The sequence below is a fragment of the Micropterus salmoides genome, unplaced genomic scaffold (assembly GCF_014851395.1).
Source record: "Micropterus salmoides isolate LMB-PRFRI ecotype aquatic unplaced genomic scaffold, ASM1485139v1 Ms_hic_scaffold_1, whole genome shotgun sequence".
NCBI lineage: Eukaryota > Metazoa > Chordata > Actinopteri > Centrarchiformes > Centrarchidae > Micropterus > Micropterus salmoides.
Genome location: NW_024040040.1, coordinates 43,394,821 through 43,417,613, shown reverse-complemented (window position 1 = coordinate 43,417,613; position 22,793 = coordinate 43,394,821). Strand labels below are relative to the sequence as shown.

General features: G+C 39.5%; 2 protein-coding genes across 3 annotated transcripts in view; one reads left to right on the top strand and one right to left on the bottom strand.

Moving 5' to 3' along the window:
• Window positions 1-688: 688 nt before the first annotated feature.
• Window positions 689-9,305, bottom strand: nom1 (nucleolar protein with MIF4G domain 1). The gene is made up of 11 exons (XM_038729586.1): window positions 8,364-9,305; window positions 8,161-8,273; window positions 6,801-6,996; window positions 5,744-6,067; window positions 5,535-5,645; window positions 5,018-5,188; window positions 4,184-4,305; window positions 3,906-4,038; window positions 2,233-2,364; window positions 1,997-2,106; window positions 689-1,388 (listed from the first exon to the last, which is right to left on the bottom strand). Exons 1-11 carry the CDS (start codon window positions 9,303-9,305, stop codon window positions 1,211-1,213), a joined length of 2,532 nt encoding a protein of 843 aa, XP_038585514.1. The 3' UTR covers window positions 689-1,210.
• A 332-nt stretch (window positions 9,306-9,637) lies between these two features.
• Window positions 9,638-22,793, top strand: part of lmbr1 (limb development membrane protein 1) — a 38,663-nt gene continuing 25,507 nt past the window's right edge. The window contains exons 1-5 of one of the 2 annotated variants that reach the window (XM_038729596.1): window positions 9,638-9,858; window positions 14,348-14,420; window positions 15,830-15,869; window positions 16,923-17,062; window positions 21,115-21,218. In XM_038729596.1, coding sequence (XP_038585524.1) covers window positions 9,796-9,858; window positions 14,348-14,420; window positions 15,830-15,869; window positions 16,923-17,062; window positions 21,115-21,218 — 420 coding nt within the window. In that variant the 5' untranslated portion in view covers window positions 9,638-9,795. Of the gene's footprint in view, window positions 9,859-14,347; window positions 14,421-15,829; window positions 15,870-16,922; window positions 17,063-21,114; window positions 21,219-22,793 lie in introns of those variants that run through there. The other variant, XM_038729602.1, reaches the window with a different exon arrangement.

The following is a 22,793-nucleotide window of genomic DNA, read 5'->3' as shown; positions in this document are numbered from 1 at the left end:
AGCCCAAAGTGTATTTGAAGGATGTGCTCCTTTGTCATCAAAAACAAACACTGCATCTTAAATGTTGCATCTAATTAAAACCCTTCACCACGAGGTGTGGTTTGTGAACTAGTGAAGGACGTTTCCTCTGGTTGACCTTGGTGGCCCCTTCCTGACATTAGGCCACGCTCCAGCCTCAGATTGATCCAGGCCGCACCACTGGAGCTAATTAATAGAAGCAAGTATCAAATGTAACAGAATGACTCTGCTATGCTAACTATGCGGGCAGATACTGGTGTCAGCGAGCAAACAGAATAGGCTAGACTTGAGGCCCCCCGGTCATTTCATCAGGGTGTGTAAACACTGAATGGCAACACCACCGTCCCTCTCTATTCTCACTCTTGTGCATGTCACACTCACAGCAGCCAAGCGGAAATATCAACAGAAAAGGACAACAACATACAAATATTCACATCAGTGAATCAGTTGTGTTTAAGGCTGTGAAAGACTTTATGATAACGTGCTGTATTGTGTATAAGAGTGTAAATAGACTCAGTAAAACTGAAGAAAGGTTCCAGGCGTCTGAACTCAACAATATTCACTCTTGCACTGTCTCCACTGGGCAGCATCAGAACAAAATGTTAAGGCAAAGAAGAAAAAGAAATAAGATGAAATGGTTTCTTTCTCTTTACAAATGAGTCAAAGCTTCAGGAAAAATGTCTGTGATTTATTTAGGCTTTTATTTTATTTTTTTTGTAATGTTTAACAAATTGTATAAACATTTTGTTACAGTCCTGTGCCTGCATGTAGAACAAATCTTTTTTGATATTTTGCCCTTGCTTTATTAACAAATATACAAGCACCATCATGGGCAATGTATTTGCAAAATGAAATATGTAAAAAATCCAAGATATTGCTAAATATTTTTCAGCAAAATCTGTAGTTATTTGTTGCAGAAAAAGAAAGGTGAACCAATACACACTGCATTAAGATAATATACATAATGCTAAGACTGGTGTGTCTTTAAAGGCATCGGTATTTTCTAGATTTAAAAGGACTACCCAAAGCATGAACATAATATAAAAAACATATTCTCCTTTAAAGAAAACTGTTGATTTGAATTCTTAGCGTTAAGAGACAATTCTAACCGACAAGCCTTCTTCTGTTCCACAGTCTTGTTATGTACCTCTGTTGGGTTTCTGCTCTGTGTGTGTGTGAGTGCGTGTGCGTTTTACAGTTTGAGCTTGGCCTCTTTGGCCTCCATGGCTTTGGTGGCGACCTGGGCTCGCTCTGACAGCATAGCTGCTTGCTCAGCTGGTCCCTGTGACTGGGCATTCTTCAGCAGGAAGTGGCTGATGAAAAGCTTCAAGCCCTCCCGCAGCATTCCTAGCTTGGGAATTCCTGAAATCCTGGCAGGTGGGAAACAATGAGGGACATTGATTTCAGACGTTCACAGGAGCTGTTTTACAAGATGTCGGCTAACGGAGGTTAACGTTGCTGAACAGTTAAAAAAAAGACTTTCTAGCCATGCTAGCAGCGCGGCTCCAAGGTTTGCAGTTTTGGTCTCGCCACCATTTTGGTCAAAACTGAAATATCAACTGGACGGATTGGCATGACATTTTGCATAGACATTCATAGTCCCAAAAGGATGACTCATGAGGTGAAAAATATTCAATTTGTCCAATAGTTTGGTTTACAAATAGCTGTAAATCTAATGACATTGCCATCAGCTTCAGTTGTACTTTTTCAGCTGCGTTTATTGCCCATTAGAAAATATTAGCATGCTAAACTAAGATGATAAACTCTGTAAACATTATTCTTGCTAAACATCATCATGTTAGCATGCTGATGTTAGCATTAAGCTCAAACTACTGCTGTGCCTGCGTACAGCCCTTAGGAGCTTCTAGCATCGCTGTAAACTCGCAGTTTTCTTTTTCAGTGTGTCATAATTTTCATCTATTTACATGTTTAAATCACTAAGGATATAAGAACTAAGTGTATGCAAAACGAAGCTCACCTTCCAAATATGCTGGCTAGGTCCTCAGGCTCAGTTTCTTTTAGCAGTTTAGTCAGCACCAGACGCAAGAAGCGCACCGTGGGCTTATCTAGTTCCCCAAACTCTATTACCTACACAGGAAAACACAGAGGGGACCGTAATTATTATGTTTAAAGATATAATTATATGTATAGCATCAAATATATAAATGTAATATAGTGAAAGCTTCAACCAACATTTAACGACGTGTAACTTACTTTGAGCATGGATAGTGAGAGGCACTTCCTCTGCAGGAAATGGGTAACCAGCTGGACCAGGTTGTTAAAGGTGCTGCTGGGAAGGTTGGACAGCTCCCTGAACTTGTCCCATAGGCTGAACTGGAACGTCATCTTGGAGAATACAAATTGAAAGACTGATTAACTGCACTGAATGATACACCGATGAACAGCAATAGAAACTACAAACTACAGAAACCGGCTTCTCTGCACAGGGAGTCCTCTCATCCAGATTCAGGTTACATGTGAAAAGCAAACATTCCCACCAGCTCCGGTTCGAGCTCTTTGATGAGGACAATGGTCATCAGTTTCTGATATGGACCTGCGGCCTACACGGTAGCAAAGTAGGACGTGTGGTCTCACCCCCCCATTGTTTGTAGTCACAGTCTGAGTCAAATAATATCAGGAGGTGAGAGGTGTGAGAGGCTCCCACACCGCAGAGGTGAACTACAGGCCAGGTCACACACAGTTTAAGAGACTGGGTGGTCACAGACATCCAGCAGGTAATTTAAATCAATAAATGCAACTCTTCTTATTGGCTCATGATGAAATGCACAGCCAACTGGCCTCTCTAACTTAAACTGCAATCCTTGATTGGCATACAGTATAATTTCCACCTGCATAATCTATTTTCAATTAAGGACCATGTCCAGAGTGCACTATAGCTTTAAATGGTACTGTTATCATTTGAGATTTACTTCCCTTCATGTGATTATGATAATTACTTGATTTGAATGTTAACATATGTATAGGGGAAAAAATAACATAATGGCTAATGAAACATGAAACGATAAGTCGACAGAAAAATAATTCGCAACTATTTACATGATTATTTATTTGTTAAAGATACAAACATTCCCTATGTACAGCTACTAAACTGGGAGGATTGGCTGCTTTACTTTTTCTTTACTTTGTATAGCCTTTCTAGTCTTTTCGACCACTCAAAGCTTTTACACATCTGCATTCACCATTCACACACATTCATTCACTGAGCCTAAGTGCTCAAACAGAAACTAACATTCATACACTGGCAGAACAGCCACCAGAGGCAATCCGGGTTTCAGTATCTTGCCCAAGGATACTTCGACATGCTTGGAGGAGCCGCCGACCTTCCGATTAACGGGCAACCCGCTCTACCTCCTGAGCCACAGCCGCCCCCACTATCTTATGTGATAGTAAACAGAATATCTTATTTGGTTTGTGTTGGAGTGCTGGCCCAAGCAATTTAATATCATCTCCTTGGGCTTTAGGGAAGTGTATTGGACATTTTCCCCAATTTTCTAACTTTTATAGACTAAAAAAGTACTTAACCAAGAAAATAATAATTAAACAACAAAGCATTTGCCTAGGTACAGCATTTATAATACATAAAAATAATTTTTGGTAGTGATAAGTTAGTAAGTGTTTTTTGCTCTCAAGATAATTGATAACTGAACTGAAATTTCATGTGTTAAGTATTAAACTGTCTAGTAGAAAGACTGTAGTTGTGGTGGTAACCCATTAAGCTTTTGTGGGACTAAGGCAAGTTTATTTGATGCTGTTGTGGAGATTTAAAATCTAAAAGTCTGTTTAGTTGCACTAATCTGTGTTAAGTGAGTGTAGTTTAATTTTATTATTCTCAGTCGTCATGGTATGGGTTTAACCAGCTAGAGTACCTGGAAGCGGCGATCTTGGGCGCAAAATTTCTCTCCCAGAACGGCGTAATAGGCATTGAAGGTTTTCTCCTGCAGACAGCAGTCCATCAGAACGTGAACAATCTCTCTCTCCTGCTTGTCCTTCAGGCCCATCCTACATGCAGAGCAAATAAAAAGGCATTAAAATATCAACCTTCCAGCTGGGACTACTTTGAAATGAAATACAGCCAAAATAAGCATGTCATATTTCCTTTCTTCTGTTTTTTGTTCAAATAAAATCGATACATAACATAACAAACCTGAGCAGTTTCTCAAATGCATCCATGTAATCTTCGCTGGTCATAATCACACAGAAGATGTTTCTTCTGACCTCAGTGTTCATCCTCTGTTTCCTAGCCAGCTCTAAGACTTTGGCACTAAACTGAAACAAATAAACAATGACAACAGTTAAGTGGGAAACACAGCTAAGGCCAAAATACACTCCTCAAAGTGCTGACATTACTGAATAATACTGACTTGACCTGCTTATCATGTCAAATTGTTCAATGCTAGTGCTTTTAATACTCACAAAATTCGTTAAACCTTTTATTTTTTAATTCAACAAAAGGTCAAAACAAACTACTAAAATGCTAAATGTCATGCTTATTTTATGTTTCTATACCGTCTATATATCTGTAATGTGGCAAGAGTGATCTTCATCTAAGGTATTAAAATATACTGTAGTCTAGTAATACTGTACTAACAAATGTAATTCAGATGATGGGTGATTAATGTTAAGTGGCAAAAGATTTACTATTTATGTTAAATCAACATGGGAAAAAAAATAAAAATAAAATCTAATTTAAAGATTATAAATTAGTTAAGTCCAAATTAGAATACATTCAATACAACACTTATAAACCCTGCTACCCTGTACAAAGGATAAGCGGTTGACGATGGATGGATGGATGGATGCAACAAAAACAAGCTTGACACAACAAACAATAAACACTGCCACACAGACATAATGGGACACGGTCAAGACAGTATCTGCTTTCCCTTCCACAGCATGGCTACAGATTGGTACTGGGATGCCTACTGCACGCATGTACTCTGCCGTAATGTAGGTGTCTTCTGTGGTCCCTGGACTCTACCTGTCCTTCAACAGCACTCTGCTTTGAGGTTGTGCTCCCTTGTTCGCTGATCATGGGCGCTCCGCTCCACGAGGAGCCAACGATCCACCAGCGGCCCACTTGCTCTGCTGCCAGGAGATTGTCCAGAGAGACCCTCAGTTTCATGTCACTGCCTGCTGCACTCCGATGGATCTGAGAACCACATTTCCCCAGAATTAGCCACAGGTGCACTTAGGAGGCAAACATCAGTTGTAAAATATTAAAGGTCACTAAAATAGCAATCCTGAAATAGACACAGCCACACTGATGGTCATGCTGAAAGCATCAGCAACACTATGGGCTTCTGGTCTAAAGGTGGTACTCTAGCACCGCCTGGTGGTACAAGTGCAAGCCGCTTTAAAAAATAACACCTTGAAACACCATGATGAATAAAATGAATGCCTATGAGCTACACTTCACAATCTAAATGTATTTTCACTAATGTAGTGAAATAAGTATATTTCAAATGAAATACGGTCATGTTGTGAAAACCACCCACCAGTGTCCTCTGCAACTTCCTCAGTCTCTCCACAGGCTCGGGATCGTAGCCGGGGATCTTCCGCATGTCATTGTTCTTCAAAGCCAGCATGGTTTCCAGCATGAAACGCAGCTGAGAGCATGTGTGTACATAAACAAATGTTATATAAGCTTCCAAAAATGTATACATAATTGAGAAACCAATTACACATTGCTTACACATTTCCCTACCCTTGTCTGATCCTGAAACTTCGACCCCATGTTGTTGGCCTTGCGTTGTCCTTCAGAGATGAGCTCCTTGAGAGCCAGAGCGTTGTCCTTCCTCAGGGCGAAGCCAACATTCCTCAGCATTAACAGAATTAGTTCAATGTCCTTCTCTGTAAAGGCTCCAACCAAAAGTTTTAGGATGTCAAAAATGAGGACAGAATGCACCACCTGGAAGTTATAGAGGTGAGCGACAATGGTGACCAGGTTGTCGCACTCCTTGCCTTCAGCTGCGCTCTTATACTCCTCGTCAAACTTTCGCACGACCGTCTCCAGAAAATGGGCTCCCACCTGGGAAATGATCATATTACAGAGTTGTGATTCATGTTACAATTGGCTTAATGTATGATATATAAAAATAAATGATATATATGATAAATAATGGTTCAATATAACAGCATCGCACAGGTTGTGAATAAACCCCACAGTTCAAGTATAAATAATGATTTCCTATTGCATTGTAAAACTCCATAGCAAACAGAACTACAAAGTTCAATGTTGAATCTAATGGATGTTAAGGGATTTCCCAAATCCCTCAAAAAGTGTCGAAAGCCAACTGCTGACTGTGGGCTGCTTTTAATAATGATCCTGTTTCAGGTCATATACAGGATGGAGAGTCAACAACAACTGAGAGACAACAATCCTATTACACCTTAAGCAAAGGAAACCAAGGTGTTAGTTATCACTTTCTAATTCATCAAAAGAGCATTAGCTTACACTGGAGAGGTGCAAAAGCAGCTAATCCCTTTGAAAAAAAGTCTCTAATGAATGATCAAAGAGCTGATGTCAGTTCCCAGGTCCGTGGTTACAATTCTCACACACAGCTGGTAAAACCTGAATCCACTGCTGTCACCTTTGGGACAGTGAACTGAAGGTATCGGAATGGACAGGCATCCAGGAAGTAAAACCTGTTTAATTAACATCCATTTTGAGGACATTGCCTATAAAATTTGCCTTTGACATTTGTTTGCGTCAATCAGAGGTTTACCAATTCAAAATCACTGACTGAAGGTGGTGTGTTTACCTCTAACCCGACGGCGTGGTGGAGGATGCTAACAAGCAGGACGTGCTCCATCAGCAGTCTGTCAGGCATCAGGGTCGGGGTGACGCAGGCTGCTAGCAGCACCTCCGTTAGGGTATCATTCATGTCCTTCCTGCTACAGCTCATGTACAGCTCCTCCAGCTGACCACTGATGGATGCCATGTTGGGCTCACTCAGCCTAAAGAAGTTAGAAAATGATGAATGATCAGTTTTCAAAGAATTCTAACAGCTCAGAAGTCAGGCGTTAGTGTGACTACAACGTTGACCAGTTGAGACCACCAAGAATCCATGCAGAGGAAATCTTTCTATCTGCACAAATCCACAACTACATGAAGGGTTGGTCTCCACAAAATCCTTAACTCTTTTGGTTGCATCTTCACAGCATCATAAGCCATTAGTCAATCAACAGAAAATTAATTGCTAACAATTTTGATAAATAATCTTTTAAGACATTTATCAAGCAAAAATGGCAAACTTTTAACGGTTTAAGCTTCTTAAATGTGAGGAACTTTTTCTTTTATCTGTCTCATATCACTGTAAAGTTAATATCTTTAGGTTTTTGACTGTTTTGACAAAACCAGCTATTTTATCACATCACCTTGAGACAGATTAATCGCAACAAAACAATTAAAAACTTGATTTTAGATCTAGTAACATGCCCCTCACTGCAAATCAACTGTGGAAATAACAAAGCTGGACCCAGCTGAGCTTCTAGGAGCAATGGCAACTTTTTCACACTCTTGGAAACTGGTTGTACTAACTTTAAGATCGAGGTAGACATGCAGGTTTTATTTTATCAGAAGGCACTGACAGGGCACCTACAATCTAGACAAAATTAGAATTTTCATATATACAGTGAAGTGCCTGATGCATCAGCTGAATAGCTAATTATAGTAAGAAAGGGGATAAGATTTTGATATTGATTCTGGAAAAATGCATTTTCGTTGGTTTGCAATGCAAAAGCAGAGAATTTACCCATGAAATCAAGGAAATTACACATTACATTACACTTCCAAAGAGACTTTCAATTGCTATATACTGTATGTCAGAGGTCGCAAGGGGTTAAGTGTCTTGCTCAGGGACACATCAGTATCACCGCACACACATTAAATGAAACATAAAATGCTTTTTTTAAATTTCAGGGTTAAAGCGAAGGCAAATATGGTGCAATGGTGAATGCTGGTGTAAAAGTAGCACAAGTATTCATAAGCTGGTAATATCGATTGATTCAGTTGCTGGTCATACTGCACCATTAAACTGAGCAAGGTGGTTTTTATTTCTTATGAATACAACTTTTGATTTGTGAGAATGTGCTGTTTCGGTGCAGTGGTGAGACAGTTACCTGTTCACCAGGCCTTTCACGTTCCGCTTCAGTTTTTCAAGCTCTGCTTTGCGTTTATCGTCTCCAGTGTTTCGCAAGTGAGGCGGCACGTACTTACCCGCTGCTGAGTTGACCTGGACATTGGAAGATTACAGTTAGATCCGTAATACAGCACACAAGATGTCAATGCTATGAGAATAATAACAAAATGTTTCTGAACTTACAGTTTCTGACTTGGAGCCTGATGTCTTAGTGTCAAGAGTGTCTGCTTCTTCCTCTTCATCTTCCTCATCCGAGTCAGCTGCATCACTCTCATCCAGCTCATCCTCCATTTCCTCCTCCTCTGCTTCTTCCTCCTCAACCATTTCATCGTCACCATCCTCATCCTCCTCCCCTTCTTCATCCACCTCATTTTCATCATCAAACGAGCCCACATCCTCATCGCTGCCTTCACTTGCCATCTCATCTTCAGGTTGTTCATCCTCGTCTGACAGCTGAGGGTCGTTCTCATCGAGCTTTTCAAAGTTCTCCTTGGCCATGTCCATGTCATCATCATCATCATACATCCCCGCAGCCGATGAGCCGGAGTCAAGCATACCAAGAATGTAATCAAGCCCATCAGCCACAAAGGACTGAGGGAGACTTTTCTTATTTTTTCTCCTGTTCAATCCCAGGCAGCGCTCTAATTTCTTTATTTCTCTGTCCTCCTCTTCATTTGCCTCCAGAAGTGCCATTTTTCTCGATTCTTGAAGCTTATTGATTTTCGTTCCTCTCTTGGAAGATGAGGGCGTTTTAGAGTTGTCTGATTTTTCAATAGGGGCACTAGTGGACTTGCTTGAATTTGCTTTTGACATTTCGTTCTTTGCTTTCTCCATTTTCTTGTTCTTCTTCTTCTCTGGTATTCCCGAGTTTTCACCATCATCGGGGGGTAAACTGAGGGTCTTTTTACCCTCATAATGATTTTTCATTTTGGCTTTTTTCATTTTCCGCTTTTCTTTTCGTTGCTCCTTTCTGCTTTTCTTTTTTACAAATCTCAAGCCGTGGTCATTCTCCTCTTTTTCGGTGCCACTTTTGCTTTTAATAAACTCATCCACCGCCACCATGTACTTCTGTAATACTACATTTCCCTTCTTCTTTTTGCTGTTCTGCTTCCATTTCCCCTTCATCTTTATAAATCAAACTCAAGACAGTTTACTATGATCAGATGGATAACGTGAGCTAGATAACGTTACCTTCAACCGGCTTCCCTTCTTTCAAAACCCACATCCGCTCGGTTAAGCTATCAGAAAGCTAGCGTTATTGAACTACAGAGAATTTAAAACAAACGACAGACGCAAAGAAACTCTTTAAAAACATAAATTAGCCACCTTTCACTTGCACATGTATCTCCATGAGGACAACTTTGTTGATATGACCCAAGAGCATGTGACAATTTGTTTCCAGGGCACAGGGAACAGTCGGCGCACGGTGATGACGCACTTTATTTTGGGGCGTTTTTATTTTAGCGCGGAGCTTCTTTTCCTTCCATGTAAAATCTTTAACCAGTCAGGGCAATTTTTGCAGTGGTGAAAAGACGCAGGTGTTGTTGTTGCAAGCTGTGCGAGCTAGCATGTAGTGAGTCTGTAGGTTTTTTTTTCTGTATTTGCAATATGAAGAATGGAAGAAGACGATGTTACTATCAGAGAGCAGAATTTCCACAGCCAAGTCCGGGAGTACATCGTAAGTAAGCGGCTAGTCGAGGCTAGCAGGCTAACAACGTCCTCTACTGCACACAGTAACGGTAGCTAGCGTTAGCTTCAACTGTCAGTTTGACACGACAGGAGTCACTAAGCTTGATAACGATGGTTCATTTTATGGTGCACCAAAAACATTTATTGTTTTATGCCCGCTAAAGTTATAGGCCAAGTCTTGTTTAAATAAAAAACAATAAGCGAAAGGGACTAATTAAGTTAGCTTATATTAACGTTAGCTCTCACTAACTAGTTGGTCATAGTAACTTACACTTAGTGTGCTGATTGGTGATGTTGGAACAGACTTATATGTAATATGCCTGCTTTTTACTAGGGATGTTTTAAACTGCAACTCTCTTCAGTCCTTTTCAGTGTTAGATTTTATGCTTTATTTATCTTAAATTTTCCATGACAGGTCACAGTGTCATTATCATGCTCAAATAATTTAATATGTTGTAAGGAAACATGGTCTGTTGAGTATACAACGAAGGTTAAAATCAAGCGCAACTGGACTTGGTTGAAGATACTGGAAGACGTTTCGTCCCTCATCCGAAGGACTTCTTCAGTTCTACCCAGAATTGAAGAAGTCCTTTGGATGAGGGACGAAACGTCTTCCAGTATCTTCAACCAAGTCCAGTTGCCCTTGATTTTAACCTTCGTTGGATAACTATGACCTGGATGACTGAGAATCTTCATAGACATGGTCTGTTGAGGTTTAATAGTGCAGACCTAATGAGGGGACACTTTGTCTGCAGTAGGTTTTTCTGATTATTCCTGACAGACACTTTTGAAATATAGACACCATGAAATGTCTCACCAGCAGGCAAGCTCAACATCTCACCTTTTTTCCCTCTGCTTCACATTTTGTCCTAAGCGTCTTCTCAGTATCCCATATCAACATTTTATACATAAGATCCCTTTGCACGATGCTGTAATGCTTCTACAGGTGCCAAATTATATTTATTGTTGTGTGTGCTTATTTTGCAGCCAAGGTTACTCTGGGGTAAATTTAAAGTTGGTCAACATGAGTGTGTGTGACAAGATGGTACTCTGTTATAAGACCTGAAGTGTGGGAAACTGTTTCTCCTGTAATAGGGTACTACTGTTAAGAATTATTGAAGAATGCACAGAAATCAGTTTACACAGAATAATGTGTCACTAGTTCACACATGCTTTGGTCAATAATTACATTTTCCACTTCCAGACACAGTTCTAATATCATTATCAGGCTTTCACATGCTTTTATAAACAGAGATGCACTGTGTTGAAGAAGTTTTTATTGTCTTTGACATCTGAACCTGGATAACCGCATTTGTGGTAGATACAGCCTCTTTCAAGCTAATGCACAAACTGCACAAAAACATACTGATTAGTTCATCTACAGGATCCTCCTCGGAAAAAAAATTGAATTACTGTCCCTCACGTCCAGCTTGAGTTCATATATCATAAAGGTGTGAAATACCGTTCCTAAGCAGGTTGGGGTTGCTTGCAAACTGCTTGCAAGAAGCCTGACTTGTTATTACCTGCATCTTTTCCATTGCTTACAATGTTACTCAGCATTCTTTGAGGGAAAACGGAGATATTTTTGCTAGTGGCGGTGTCTTTCACTGGTCTGCTTGTAACATGTTTTTATCTCTTCCCAAATTCTTGTAGTGCTTCTGTGCCAGTTTATCAGCTATGTGCACCTGATTCTGTGTTATTCTGCGTTTGCAACATAGTTGTACTTGAACCACTGTCATCACAGAGTTTTGTAGCTTTTAAACATATCAGCTGTCTTTCAATTGGAAGGGGACTGTAGGCAATAAAAAAAAAAATGTTTTTGCTTCAGCTGTCATATATCAACATGTACCTCCCAGACTGACTGTGGGGGTTTGGGATTTCATTTTATGTCAGTTTGTCTGTCTCTGAAATGCACACAGTGTGCCCTGTATCTGCTGGCTGAGTCATCTCATAATCCCAGCTTGGCCATGACAAGTTGTGCAATGTTGACAGAGTACAAAGTGCTGAAGTGGAAGCTTCTAACATTAGTTGTGTCCCAGTCACTGTCACAGTAGAAGGGGGGAATGTGGAACGTGATCTTTCTGTAAGACCGTCCAGCTTGTTTTTCGGGCACTGTTACCTAATAAATTCCCACGCAGCAAATGGTAATTTCTGGAACACTGTGCATGTAGCGTTGGCCTAATTAGTAATGTCAGACATTGGGAAACAATAATGAGCACACACAGTACTCACTTTTGTTTGTTATAATCAAATAAATTAGTCACATTGAAAAATATTAAGTAGATAATGATGTTTGTAATAATAGGGTGGAGAATTATTTTATTGAGCTCATTCTGCACACTTTTTTTTTGGTAAAGTGTTATATTTCACCATATGGGAGGAAAATCAGACTCAGGTGGGCAAGTCTGTGTGTACTCTGTATTCTGCCTGGACTAGACAGATAATCCACTATTACAATTAAAACTACTAGACCAGAAACGATTAATCCATTATTTGATTAGGTTGTTATTTCCACTGTTTGGCCTCAAGTGTTGACCATAAAGAAGAGTTTCACTGAAACTTTCACTCAGAGGTAAAAATCAGCCTATAAACTCGAAAGAAATAACAATTTGATACTTATCGTGATAATTATCGAAATCGAAAGATATGAAACTTTTTATCGTGATAACATTTTTGGCCATATTGTCCAGACCTACTTGCAGCCATAAAACTATACATTGTTTAAAAACAACTTGTTAGACTGTTTGTAATGTAGTAGAAAATGCATTGCATACACAGTTTTTACACAAAAATGGCATGGATTACCTTTCATACCAGACTGTTTGTTATGGGTAAATGCTGAGGCCTTGATATTCTCATGTGACCCAGGTCATAGGACTGAGATGGCGCTGCGTATAGCTGCCTCAGTGTTCGGTGCGCTCTGTTTTATATTTTCAATTTGTCAATTTATATATTTATGTACACAATATTCTCCTCCGTTGCAATACGTCTGCACAACACGAACCGGAGTAATGCACATGTAAGTATCTGCCACATTGTTCTTTCTCTGCAAATTTACATTTACATTTACTCATTTGGCAGACACTTTTATCCAAAGCAACTTACATTTGAGGAACAACATAAAAGCATCAACAAAGCATCAAATACAGCACGAGAACTACAACTGACAATGCATGCTAGTAAGAGCACTAATAAAAACTAGTAAGAGCTAATAGCACATATCGCATCAATGAGGTAAATACCTAGGGAAATAAGTAAGAGTTAAAAAAAAGTGCTATCAATACAGGATAATTGTAAGGGAAGAAGAAGAGCACAGGACGTGCATGTTAGAGGTTAGGAGTTAGAGGTGTTATAAGAGAAAGTGTTCTCGGAAGAGATGAGTTTTCAAGAGCTTCTTGAAGTTAGAGAGGAACCCCACTGCTCTGATGGCGTGTGGTAGCTCATTGCACCATCGTGGTGTTACAGATGAGAACAGCCGGGACTGAGACTGCTTTGTGTGAAGGGATGGCAAAGCCAGTCGGCGTTTGTTGGAGGAGCTTAGTGGCCGAGAAGGAAAGTAAACTTCTATTATGGAGTTTAGGAAGATGGGTGCAGACCCAGTAGTCACTCTGTATGCAAGCATTAGTGAGTTGAATTTGATTCGGGAGGCCATGGGTAGCCAGTGGAGGTCACTCAGTAATGGAGTAACATGTGTCCTTTTGGGCTGATCAAAAACAAGACGCGCTGTTGCATTCTGAACCATTAGTAGGGGTTTCACCGCACAGGCTGGAAGACCTACTAGAAGGGCATTGCAATAGTCTTGGCGAGAGAGAACCATGGCCTGCACCAGAAGCTGGGTGGCATACTGAGTGAGGTAGGGCCTGATTATCCTTATATTGTATATAGCAAAGCGGCACGACTGAGAGACAGCAGCGTCATGGTCTGAGAAAGACAGCTGGTCATCAATCATGACACCCAAATTTTTATTTTTTTCTCTATTCTTTTATTAATCTTATATAACTTGCATTGGCTTTTTCCATATTTATATATTTCTACATTTATTTATGTCGTATGTTTGTCTACATGTAGCAGCTAATAACCAAAGCAAATTCCTTCTATGTGTAAAACACTACTTGGCAATAAAGCTTCTTCTGATTCTGTCCACAACTGTATTTCTCATCAGGTTATCGCATTAAATTATCACATCATGTCACTGTACAAATTGAGCAGTACTGTAATACTGGGTTACACTGAAGTCTAGCAGCCTTTAATATATAATCTGACTAGATTTTGTATATAGTTTTATTTTATCGGTATTATAAAAGGTTTAGTAAAGCCTACCAATCCCATAGTCTGTATTTTGGGACATACCGTAACAGGGACTAGATAAGGTAAATTTGAAATCTGCTGGGTGTACTGTTGATAACGCCTTGCCAATGCGCTGATTCACCTGCAGTCATAGAAAATCCTTGGCTAAGATTCTTATGTTGTCCTTTCAGATTTGCTTCCTCCTGTTTGCAGTCCTCTACATTGTCTCCTACTGCATCATAACCAGATACAAGAGGAAGAGTGGTAAGTGTTTCTGTAGAATGTGAACGCTCACAAAGTCGGAGCAGAAATCAGCATGTGCCTCAGTGAAACTGTGACCCGTCTTAAAGCATCTGTAACAGCCAAATGTGTCCACGGTGGACCCATTTTTACAGCAAACACAGTAGAAGTTCGTCTGACGGCATGGTTATGCTGTGTTTGCTCTCAGACAGAGCCCATCATTGTGTTCAAACTGAAAGGTAGTCACAGCCAAGAAGGCTTTAGATGTATGCGTGAGAGACCGCACCCATGCCTGTAGAGTAATCTGCCACAGTCAGCTTTGTATCAGAGTAAACTGTATCCGCCCCAAATAGCTTTTAGGGCTGTGGCAAAATGAATTCAATTTGTCACATTATAACAACTGTGACAGGTCAGGTTACTGACAGCCAGCCAATAACCAGGACAGGTTATATCAGTATGGTAATCGAATGATATTTAAACAATGTAGACTCAGGGACAATGTGAATTTCAGTGGTATCTTTAAGAGGAGGATAGGTTTTGTTCTTCTGTAAAATGTCCAAAACAGCAGGCAGACATGACTGAAAATACAAATCTGGCTGAGTTATGAAGGAGAAAACAATGACGCCCTGGCAGACATGATGAACTGCATCCCATTTTCCCAGGACAAATTTAGTATGTCCAGGTCACCTAGGCTTCCCTTGTCACATTTTGAAAATAGACCACTTAGCACCAGAAATCCCTTCTGGAGTTTTGTACAGTAGAAATCTGGGCTGCTCTTTTCCTTACACCAAGTGGTATGGTAGCCGGATCTTTTCTCTTACGGTACAAAGATACTGTGAAATATAAAGTGGCATTAAATGCACTGCTTGGTACAATTTATTTGAGCATACTATTTGCTGTCTGACATAATGTGATGATTATCAGCTCATGCTCTAATTTCTTCAATACTATTTTATCTGTCAAATATACTGTATATGTTGTTTTTTTTATATCAGCACAGGTACTGAATAATTTGTTTATTGCTGACATGAAATAATGCCAATTTCTACTGTGAAAACTAAAAAACTAAAATTATAAATTAGCAGTGGATGAAAAGTATCATGTTAACGTTGTTTTTAAAACAAATACAGACCCATAGAAAGCAATAGTCAGCCTTAGAATTCCCTTAAGAATGGCATGTCTCAAATACTGAGACTGTTTCGTTCCTGCATTTGCACCAACACTCCTACAATAATTGATTCTGGACAATAATTTGATGCCGTTATAGGTGGAAAGAAAATCAGAGATTTGACCCAGTTTCAACAGATACATCAGTATGACCCAAATAAAACATGTAGCCAATGTTGTGTTCTTATAAGTACTGTTTAAAGAAAGATGTTGTGTATGAAATGTCACTCTTACCACCTTGTGAAGTGGTTTGGTTTCCATTATAGATGACCACGAGGACGAAGATGCTGTTGTCAACAGAATATCGTGAGTAAAGCTAATTTCAGTTATATCTTTTTATTTTAGAACAATGTATTTCAGAAATTGTGGCAAGCACTGTTGAGTAACCACTTATTTATTTAGCTAATTATGAATTAGAAATGACAAAAAAAAAAAGAATCAGCAGACTGACAAATATTCTCTGCTTCCAGCTTATCAGTTGTGATGATTTTCTCCTTTTCTGTGTTTCATATCATAGTGAAGTGAATACCTTTTGGGTTTTTAAATGTTGGTTAGACAAAAAAAAGACATTTGAAGATGTCACTTCAGGAAATTTTCACTATGTTCTCACATTCGATAGACCGAACCATCAGGTGATTAATCTAGAAAATAATCGGAAGACTTCCACTGACATTCATGTCTTACAGATTGTGTCAGTAGTTAGAACTGCGATGGCAAGTATCACATATCAGTCAGTTTAGAATTACAGTTCACATTACACTGTTGTAGCCACATGCATCCTGCATGTTTTGGCCCAGCTCAGCAAAATGATACCTGAGGGTCCAGCAAAGTAATGGAAAGCATTTCAGTTAATGAGCTCCTTTAGTGATATGGTCCAGTGGGGACTTTGTGTGGCCTTACTGAGGACCACTGAGCAGATGGTCACTCCCCTGGGCCCAATCTGGCGGCCTACATCCTCCGAATCTCTACAAATCGCAGGCTCTAGAAACATAGCCAGTCCATGTCTTTTGTTCTAGGACTCGTGCAGGGGTGGATGAAACCGAGTAGCAGAAGGATGATTAAAAGTATAGACTGACAATGAGCCCATAGCAGTTTAATCCAGTGCTATTTAAGTGGTCGCTTTCACTAAATAAGTTAATTCATCAGTTGCTTTTGCTTATTAATTCTTCTCACACTTTAAACCAAGTGATCTTTTTTATATATAACATGTAATCCAAGTATTTGCTGATTTGAAGAAGAAATAATTATGATATTTCTTTGTTGCAATTCTGCATGTGTTTTTTATTTCAACAAGCCCTAACGTGTGTGTGTGTGTGTGTGTGTGTGTGTGTGTGTGTGTGTGTTTGATTCCATTTGCAGATTATACTTGTGCACCTTCACCCTGGCAGTGTCCGGTGGTGCCGTCTTCCTACTACCTTTCTCAATCATTAGTAACGAGATCCTCCTCTCCTTTCCCAAAAATTATTACATTCAGTGGCTCAATGGCTCCCTCATTCATGGTCAGTAGATCACACAGTTCATGTGTCTTTTTATTTAATTAACTCATTTTCTCTCCCTTTCTTGTCCCTTTTGTATTTTGATTAAACAATATTTCTGCTTTTCAAAGAAAGCAAATATCTACTAACATATTTAGAACAACATTGACTAGAATTATGATTAACTTCTTACATTAATGTCAGAATCAGTAGGTAGGTGTTGATTAATATGCTGTGCAAATCGCAGTCGACAAGCACACACTTACATTTTTTTAACCAGTTTAAAAATCTTGATAAATGCTTGATTGAAATTGAAAAACATTGGAGTTCTTATCCAAAACGTTTTTGTTTAAGTTTTTCTTTTAATCAGTTTAATTTAGCTGTTGTCACACCAGATAATTAATTCAGAAATTAGCACGTGTGCTCCTGCGACAGTATGATTTATTTATTTTTTCTTAAACATGACAGAATTGTTCTTTGTGGCGATTTTAATATTCATGTTGATGACCCCAACAATGTTAATGCAACTGACTTTTTAAATATGGCCACTTCTTTTAACTTCAAACAACATGTCAAAGAGCAAACCCATAACCGTGGTCATACACTGGACTTGGTTTTTACCCTGGGTGTCAGCATTTCCTCTGTGGAATTAGTGGACATGACCATATCTGACCACAGATATATTGTTTTTAGCTGTGATTCGCCTGTTACTCATGCCGCCTCACCAAGCTCCGTGTGTTCTCGCATCTTTAATGAACAAAGTGTTTCAAAGTTTTGCGCATTCTTTCAAAGCCAAAGCCAACACCTGTCTGATTCCAACACCAACGATCTGGTTGATCACTTCAATCATATCTGCTTGTCGTCACTAAATATTACTGCTCCTCTGCGTCTAAAGCTAGTAATCAACCCTGGATAAATGACAGCATTCGCAGCCTAAAAAGGGAATGCAGGAAAGCAGAGCGCAGATGGAAAAAATCCAGTCTCCAAGTCCATTACCTCAGTCTGAAGGATTTATTAATTAACTACAATAACATGGTTAAGGATGTGAGAACACACTATTTTTCTGAACTCATTACTACTCATAAACACAATCCCAGGTTTCTGTTTAAGACTGTGGATCAGCTGGTAAACCCAACCCCTCCGTGTGCCTCAGCTGGAAGTAATGATGACTGTGAATTGTTTTTATCTTATTTTACCAATAAGGTGGTGTCAATCAGAGCCTCTATTACCCCCGCGGCCTCTTACTCAGAGGTCCCTCACCAGCAACAACAGAGTTTTAACCAGTTTTATCCCATCGACTTGTCTGAACTTTTAAAAACAGTATCACAAAAGAGAGTGTCCTCCAGCCCACTTGATGTAATACCTACAAAGTTTTTACTGAAAGTAATCGATTCTGTTGGGCCCCATTTGATCTCTCTTTTCAACAGCTCCCTATCTACTGGTTGTGTCCCTGATTATTTTAAAACGGCTTGTGTGAACCCACTTTTAAAGAAACCTGGTTTAGATCCCTCCCTCCCACATAATTTTAGACCAATTTCAAAACTGCCTTTTATTGCCAAGATTCTAGAAAGAATTGTGTCCAAACAGCTGCTCACTGTACTGCAAAATAACAAAATATTTAAAAAGTTTCAAGACTGTCCTGCTTAAAGTCACCAATGACCTTTTTAATGTCTGCTGATGAAGGCATGTGCTCAGTCCTGGTACTCCTGGACCTTAGTGCCGCTTTTGACACCATTGATCACAACATCATGTTAGACAGACTGAGGCACTGGGTGGGGATCTCTGGTACTGCCCTAGAATGGTTTTCATCCTACCCGTCAAATAGGAAGTTTTGCGTGTCTGTAAAGAACTATGTCTCTTTGTTCTATCCAGTTAAATATGGTGTGCCTCAGGGGTCGGTCTTAGGATCCATTTTGTTTTCCTTGTATCTGCTTCCCCTTGGACATATTATCCATAAACATGGCATTTCTTTTCATATTTATGCTGATGACACACAAATATACTTGCCCGTCAGATCCACAGACCCTGGAATGCTGAGTTCACTTAACAACTGCCTTTGTGAAGTTAAAAAATGGATGTCAAATAATTTCCTCCAACTGAACTCAGACAAAACAGAAATCCTGGTCATTGGGTCCAGCAGATGGCAAAACAAATACTGCCATCTGCTGGTTCCCTAGTAAATCACATTAAGCCTGTTGCAAAGAACCTTGGTGTTTGGTTTGATAGTAATTTAAATTTCGAGCAGCACACCACAAAGCTTGTTCAATCATGTTTTTATCAACTTAGATCGAATTTTTGCTATATTTCTATGTTAACTTTTAAGGACACCGAGACCATTTTACACGCCTTCATCTCATCACGCCTGGATTATTGCAACAGCCTTTTCACCTGTTTAACCCAAAAATCTATTGATCGACTCCAGACTGTCCAGAACTCAGCTGCCAGGCTTTTAACCAGAACAAAGAAATATGACCACATTACTCCTATTTTAGCTTCATTACACTGGCTCCCAGTGTGTTTTAGAATTGACTTTAAAATTCTATTGATTACTTTTAAAGCTCTTCATGGCCTCTCGCCTTGTTATATTTCTGAACTTTAAGTCCCATACACACCAGCACGTACCTTGAGATCCTCGGGCAGAGGTCTGTTGTCTGTTCCAGAGTCTCGACTGAAAACTAAAGGGGACAGAGCGTTTGCTGTCAGGGCCCCGAGGCTCTGGAACAGCCTGCCCGAGGAAATCAGGTCAGCTGAGTCAGTGAACTCTTTTAAGTCCCTTCTTAAAACATACTTTTATTGGAGAGCCTTTCCCGATCTTATTTGACTTTATTTTATCCCTTTTATTTTATTGAATTTTACTAATTTTATATTTATCTTAAACGTGTATTTTAGTCTTTTCAATGTTTTCATGCTTTTATCTTATATTGTTTTTGTATTATTGTCTCTTGGGTATTATTGTCTTTACACTTATTAAAGCACTTTGTAACTAGTTTTTGAAAAGTGCTCTACAAATAAAGATTATTATTATTATTATTATTATTAAAGAACGACAACAACACTCAGGTCAGTAAGAAATACAGTTCTTTGAATCCAGTTTCAGTTTGTGCTACAACACTATTTATGTTTAATACACATAACATTATACATAAGAGTAGAGTTACTCCATAACAGTATGGAATCATTGTCGCAGTTTTTATGCTTTCGGTTTTATTTAAAAACCACTATTCACAGTAAAACACAAACTGGATTAAAAGAATATATATTAATAGACTGGGATGTGCCCTGCGACCCTGTATGCCTGATATGCGGTTGACGATGGATGGATGGAGACTGGGATGTGCAAACTAGTTTTGAATCTGCTTGTCTTTGACATCATTTGAAAGAGTCCCATCTTGTTTAATTCGTGGTTGAATGCAGTTTGTCTCAGTTTTAAGAATTATTTGGTCATCTCTTTGTTGTTGTCATTTCTGTTTATGATCAAACTTTGGAAATGAATTGTTACTTACTTACTTATATGAACTTAGTTACTACAAAGTGCTTAATAGGAACATTTACGGGCCAAAAATTATTCTAGTACCAAACATGGTTAAATTCAGAATTCTTAATTTCTAAATGTGTCCCACTAAAGGCAGCTGCTGATAGCTGGAATAAGCCAGATTCTTTTCCTTGATTTAAAACCAAACCACATGAGATTTTAAAAAAGTCGCTTCAGCTTCATCGGTCATATTATCACATATCAGACCGGTTTACATGTTTATGACACAGTCATTCATGCAGACACTCCACAGAGTCAGTGTTAACCACCATCTCTGTGGTTAAGGCTGTTGGATACAGCCACCAGGGGGCATTAGAGTCCATGACTTTGAAATGACAGGAGGACGCTTGCCAGATAAACCCCAGTGTTGGGACCTCACATCCACTACAGCATGGGAAAGCTCTCAAACTTCTAGGGAAACATGTCCGTAGAAGTTGACTTAGCCTGAAAAAAAAAACATTGTCTCATGTGAATAAAAAGGACTATTGGTTTCTAATAAGTTGTATTTGCATAAAACTGTATGTCATCTGTTTGGTGTCTGCAGGTCTGTGGAACCTGGTGTCACTGTTCTCCAACCTTTGCCTCTTTGTCCTGATGCCCTTTGCCTATTTCTTCTTGGAGTCTGAGGGGTTTGCGGGATCGAAAAAGGTACATTGCCTTAAATGTTTGTTTTAGAATTTATATGCCTCATTTTCGTTTATTTTCTTTATGTGTTACGCAAGGTGGCCAGCTATCATCAAGAAAGCACTGGAAATGAAAAATGAGTTTCACACTTCACTTGGCTTTCAAAGTCTGGAACGTTCATCCAGTTTTTGTGATACTGACACTTAAGTGATTTATTAACTGTGAGTCAAAGGTGAAAAAATCTGCAATGTTTAAAAACAACGGCCTAAAAATGTGAAAGTTATTTTTGTGTCTATCTATGTCTACGCTTTGCTATCAGTGCAAGGGGTTCCTTCTTAACAGCCAGAGCAGCAGCAGCAGCAGCAGCAGCAGGTGCCTAGTCCTTGCCCTTTCCCTGACTCACGCCACTGACTGTAACTGCCACCGCAGAAAGCTCATTAACCATGAAAGTCTGAATCTGGACTTCGCCCAGCGCCACATCCTGACAAACCCTTCCAATAAGGCCATGGGCTGCAAACGCTTCAACACTGCTGCATCGGCCCCACTGATTTAAAGCCTGATTCCTTGTCACCCCCTCCCCAGCCCCCTAAAATAAAACTTCAAAAGGACAGGCTAATAATCGAGTTGTAAGGCTCAGCGAACTTCCTCGTTTAATTGATTACCCCCCAAAAAAAGAGGCTGGGGGCTCGTGTTCCAAAAGTCCATAAAGTCGCAGCAACATGACAGCACAATAGAGCCTCGCAAAATGGAGGGGGAAAGATTTACTTTTAATACACCTCTATCCTGTGTCACAGTTTGAAACCTCTCTGGTTTATGTCCCTCCTGGCAAAAGCACATAAAAATTAGTCTGTACTGTAGTGTATAGCCAGTTCTTTTTTTTCCTCAGCCAACTAATTTGTTTCGGTTGGATTTCTTCGGTAGGCCCTGATGTGTAGGAAGCAGGATGAGGGCCTCTTTTACGTTTGTCCGTTTTGTTCTTTTTCATTTGCACAAGACTGTTTCTTGCTACTGATCTTCCATAAATATGCTCAGAGGAAGCGCTGTTCAATGTTGAGCTGCACTTCCAAGTATATATTGTGTGTTTGCTATGGAAGGGGTGGAGGTGACGCTCCTGTTTCACCTAAAAAAAACAAAACAAAACAAAAAAAACGGAGCAGCCTGCAGAGTCGATCATGTAGCCGACAGCAAGAGGAATCTAAAGCACAGATCTGAGTTTTTATAATGTGATATTATCCCTTTCTCCAGTAACAGCATTAGACCACAGTGTCATAAGGTTTTATGTGGCATTTTAACCTCTTGGGCTAATGTTATGGCACTGCGAGGTCCTCTTGACTGCGGAAATGAAGTGAATGATGAATTTCACTACTAACGCTGTAAGTCAGCCTTTTCATGTGGCTGTGTTTACTTTTGACGATGTACTAAAAGACGCCACCAGAATAAAGATGGAAATGTGGATTTTCTTTTTCTTTCTTTTTAAAAAAAAATGTTAACTGTTCAGCTCTTCAGAGGCTCTGTCACCTGAGTGATTAATAGTTTAACAAATTGTCCAAATTGTGGATGAATCAGCGCAGCTTAGGCTCTTGATGTCAGATGTTATGA

Coding starts and splice junctions, on each gene's coding strand:
- nom1 (XM_038729586.1), bottom strand. CDS start 9,305: ATGAAGGGGAAATGGAAGCAGAACAGCAAAAAGAAGAAGGGAAATGTA. Junction 6,068..6,800: donor ACCACGCCGTCGGGTTAGAG/GTAAACACACCA, acceptor ATCATTTCCCAG/GTGGGAGCCCATTTTCTGGA. Junction 4,039..4,183: donor GCATTTGAGAAACTGCTCAG/GTTTGTTATGTT, acceptor CTCTGCATGTAG/GATGGGCCTGAAGGACAAGC.